Here is a 4,090-nt window from a genome sequence, read left to right as displayed (position 1 = left end):
GTGCAAATGCTGGAATGTGTCATACCATTGCCCTTCACATATGGTATTGTGGGCATCTCCCCCTACCCCACAAACCCCAGGAAGAGCCCTGAGTGAGACATAGGGGTGCTGGGGTTGTAGAATCTCCCCTCCCAGTGGCTGGGGTCAGGCCTTGGCCCTTCTGCTTCAATAAAATAAACTGAGATTTTCTCAGTACACTGCCTTTGCCAATCTGAAATCATGGCCTCCAATTATCTGCCCAAACAATTCCCATGGGAGGCTTTGTGAGGAACAGAATAGAATAGGCAACAAAGTATAGAGTATTCTAATACTACGGAATAGAGTAGCTAACGGAGGTGAGACAGGTGCTCTGATATAATGACAACCATCAGAAAGCTGATCCCAGTTAGATGACTGCTATGGAGAGGTCAGGAGTAGCCTGGCCAGGAGAGATGTCAGATAGGGGTACGGGAAGAAGAAGTGAAGAGGAGCTTGGAAGCTTACTTTTGTAGAGGTAAGATGGTTCATGCAATGTTGATGCTGCTGTAAAACTGACTTCAGACATTCATGTACGGCCTGTAAACTATTAAAAAAAAAAAAAACAATAATCCTTAAACCTAAACATTAGCGCAACTTCCTGACAGGAATCCACTATTGTAAAACAGAACTCAAAATACCACCTGAAGAAAAACTCAGCCCATAGCCCCCTTTCCTTCCCTTTAGTCTCTTGCTCACACTAATACCTGCCCTTAGCGCTAACTTTAAAATGTCATGTTTATCCATAGTCTTTTCACAGACCAAAACAAAACCCTAAACCTTAATGCTTGCCCATACTGTAACCAGAAACCTGACACCACAAACGGAACACTAAATCTTCCAACATAAACTTTGCTTAATCTCTAACCCAGAATGGTAAAATCTACTCCCTACGACACAAGAGAGATGTGAGCTCTGCGTCAGGATCTCCTGCCCCAGCAGGAGCAATGTGACTGTGGCAGGGACTGTGAGGTCACTTCTGTCTCTGCACTTGATAGGGCAGCAGCAGGAATGTGTCACAGAAAGGGACTGGGAGGTCACTTGTGTCTGGAGGTGGCAGGTCACCCTTGACATAGACCTGGGATTTGCACTTTTGGGCTGACATCTGGCAGTGGCCCTGCTAGGCCAACAGAAGACACCTGCTTGGCATGCTGACTGGGGGATCCCCTCTGCCTCCAGAGCTAGGAGGACCCAGGCAGAAAGAAGGCCCCCAGATGGGTTGTCCTGTCCCTTCTGCTTGAGTCCATGAGTGGGCAGCAGCAGGCACAAGGCTTGGCTGTGTCTCCACAAGAAGCTGCAAGGCCAGCAACAGGCCCCTGGCTTGGAAGCTGCTGCTGAGGTGACTTTTGTCTGGTTAACTGAGAGGCCGCAAGGAGCCTACTGGGTTGGGATGCCTACTTCAGGAGTGGTTTCCACTACAAGAATGCCATACGAGCAGTTGTGCCTTATCACCAGGAACCAGGCCAGCTTCCTACAGATTTGCCTTATGAGATATTTGAGTCTATGGCTACAGCTATTGTCTCTGCCACTAAAGCTTTTGAGGAGACAGCTAATCATTAAAGCACCAGATCCTAATTGGCTTCTCGTGGGCTCATCAGCAAAGCCACCAGAGTGGTGATTATAATACCTTGGGCTAGGCCTCTGCTGCTGAGCTGGGCCGGGCTCCTGGGACATGAGAAAACACATTTTAAAAAGTTCCATGAAGCAGAGAGACAGCTGTTCCCAGGAGCAACTCCTCTGCATAACGCATCAGGAAAGAGACACAGAGGCACAGACACAGGGAGAAGAAAAGGAGAGAGGGGCTGAAGGCAGTTGGCAGCGGGAGGATGCTGAGAGCTGCCTGCAGGGGAAACCTGCAAAGCCCTTGACAAGGTAAGGGTCTGGCTGCAGGGCCATGCAGCTGCAGGTCCTGGGAGGGTCTCCTGCTGGGTCTTGTTTCTGGGAGGGCAGTGGGCAATGCAGTAGGCTCTGAGAGTCCTGCTGGGTTGCAGTGCGAGGTGAGGAAGTCTGGCAGAAGCCCCTTGGAGTGTTATAACCCAGCTGCCCCTAGTCAGATAAGACAGGGGTGGCTAGAACACTGCAGGAGTGCAGCTAGGATATTGGCACACGCAAGCTTGCAGATATCCAACTCTGTCTGTGGGGCATCCTCCTGGGCTGCAGGCTTCTCTCCAGCAGGTTGCAGCTCTCTCGTGGCTTCCTTGTGTTATCCAGGTGCCCCAAGGAGAAGACACCTCCTTGCTAAGGACATGTCCGTGCTGCTGGATGGCTGTCTGTGGGCAGCAGGTTTGAGGCTTCTGCACTCCTATCTAGGAGGGAAGAGCTGAGATCCTGATCACACACCTGGAGATAAGGTGAGGATTCTGTCCATCTGCCTTTAGAGTCGGGCTTCTCTGCTCTCAGCTGTCTCCAGTTTCTTCTCGTGCCCAAGCTCACTGCTAGGCAGATCTGCTCTGCTCAGTCTTCACCAAGGGACAGTCCTTTTGCCTCCTGGCATCCGCAGGATTTCACCAGGAGCACACATATAAAGTCACAGCATTCAACCATCCAATAATTCACCTAAGCGTTACAGGGGCAACCGAATAACATTAAAGCAAGTAAAACACTGCAGCTCTGCTCTGCATTCAGGTGAGTTGTTTGCAAGAAAATTCTGCAAACTCATTGACTTGACAAGTGGACTGAACTCGAGTTTCCCCCATGTTCCTGATTCCCTCCTGCTGCAGGTAGGACTCCTCTGCAGCACATAGAGGCCCCTGTGCCCAGTGCCACTCTCAGCCAGCACCAGCCACAACTCGAGCAGGAGAGCTGCAGAAAGGTTCTGCTGCAAAGAGAGAGGCTCTGTTTGGGGGTTCTCTATGACTTGTAATAGGTTTTCCTCATCCTAATCAGTTCTAACTTTGTTCTACCTTTTTCTCTCCAACAGAGAATGTCAGAAAATGCCCAACATCAGCTCTGTGAGCGAGTTCCTCCTGCTGGCATTCGCAGACACGCGCGAGCTGCAGCTCCTGCACTTCGCGCTCTTCCTGGGCATCTACCTGGCTGCCCTCCTGGGCAACGGCCTCATCCTCAGCGCCGTAGCCTGCGACCACCGCCTCCACACCCCCATGTACTTCTTCCTCCTCAACCTCGCCCTCCTTGACCTGGGCTGCATCTCAACCACTCTGCCCAAAGCCATGGCCAATGCCCTCTGGGACACCAGGGCCATCTCCTATCAAGGCTGTGCTGCACAGGTCTTTCTGTATGTCTTCTTGATTGCATCAGAATTTTATCTTCTCACAATCATGTCGTATGACCGCTACGTTGCCATCTGCAAGCCCCTGCACTATGGGAGCCTCCTGGGCAGCAGAGCTTGTGCCCAGATGGCAGCAGCTGCCTGGGGCAGTGGCTTTCTCAATGCTGTCCTGCACACGGCCACTACATTTTCCCTGCCCCTCTGCCATGGCAATGCTGTGGACCAGTTCTTCTGTGAAATCCCCCAGATCCTCAAGCTATCTTGCTCAGAGACATGCCTCAGGGAGGTTGTCCTTCTTGAAGTTAGTCTATGTTTAACCTTTGCATGTTTTATTTTCATTTCATTTTCTTATGTGCAGATCTTCAGGGCAGTGCTGAGGATGCCTTCTGAGCAGGGCCGGCACAAAGCCTTTTCCACGTGCCTCCCTCACCTGGCCGTGGTCTCCCTGATGGTTAGCACTGCCATGTTTGCCTACCTGAAGCCCCCCTCGATCTCCTCCCCATCCCATGACCTGGTGGTGGCGTTTCTGTACTCAGTGGTACCTCCAGCACTGAACCCCCTCATCTACAGCATGAGAAACAAGGACCTAAAGTATGGAGTTAGGAAACTTTTCCTATACATGGCTCTGAAGCATTACTAATGTGTTTATAATATATAACCATAATTATGTGAAATTATTGTGATCCATGTAATTTCATTTTTATCATTATTTCACTAATGTTATTCTTAACATCCTGCCTGTTAATTAATTTATATACTTTGACCAAATCATCTAATCTACCCATTGTACTAGTCTTCCATTGTAAATAAAGATAATAAAGAAGCTATCAGAAACGAACTGATCTC

General features: G+C 49.9%; 1 protein-coding gene across 1 annotated transcript; it reads left to right on the top strand.

Moving 5' to 3' along the window:
• Positions 1–2,948: 2,948 nt before the first annotated feature.
• Positions 2,949–3,884, top strand: LOC137846863 (olfactory receptor 14C36-like). The gene has a single exon (XM_068664972.1). It carries the CDS (start codon positions 2,949–2,951, stop codon positions 3,882–3,884), a length of 936 nt encoding a protein of 311 aa, XP_068521073.1.
• The last annotated feature ends 206 nt before the right edge of the window (positions 3,885–4,090 follow it).

The sequence above is a fragment of the Anas acuta genome, chromosome W (assembly GCF_963932015.1).
Source record: "Anas acuta chromosome W, bAnaAcu1.1, whole genome shotgun sequence".
Classification (NCBI taxonomy): Eukaryota; Metazoa; Chordata; class Aves; order Anseriformes; family Anatidae; genus Anas; species Anas acuta.
Note: the sequence above shows the minus strand (reverse complement) of the source record. Positions and strands in the feature narration are given on the sequence as shown.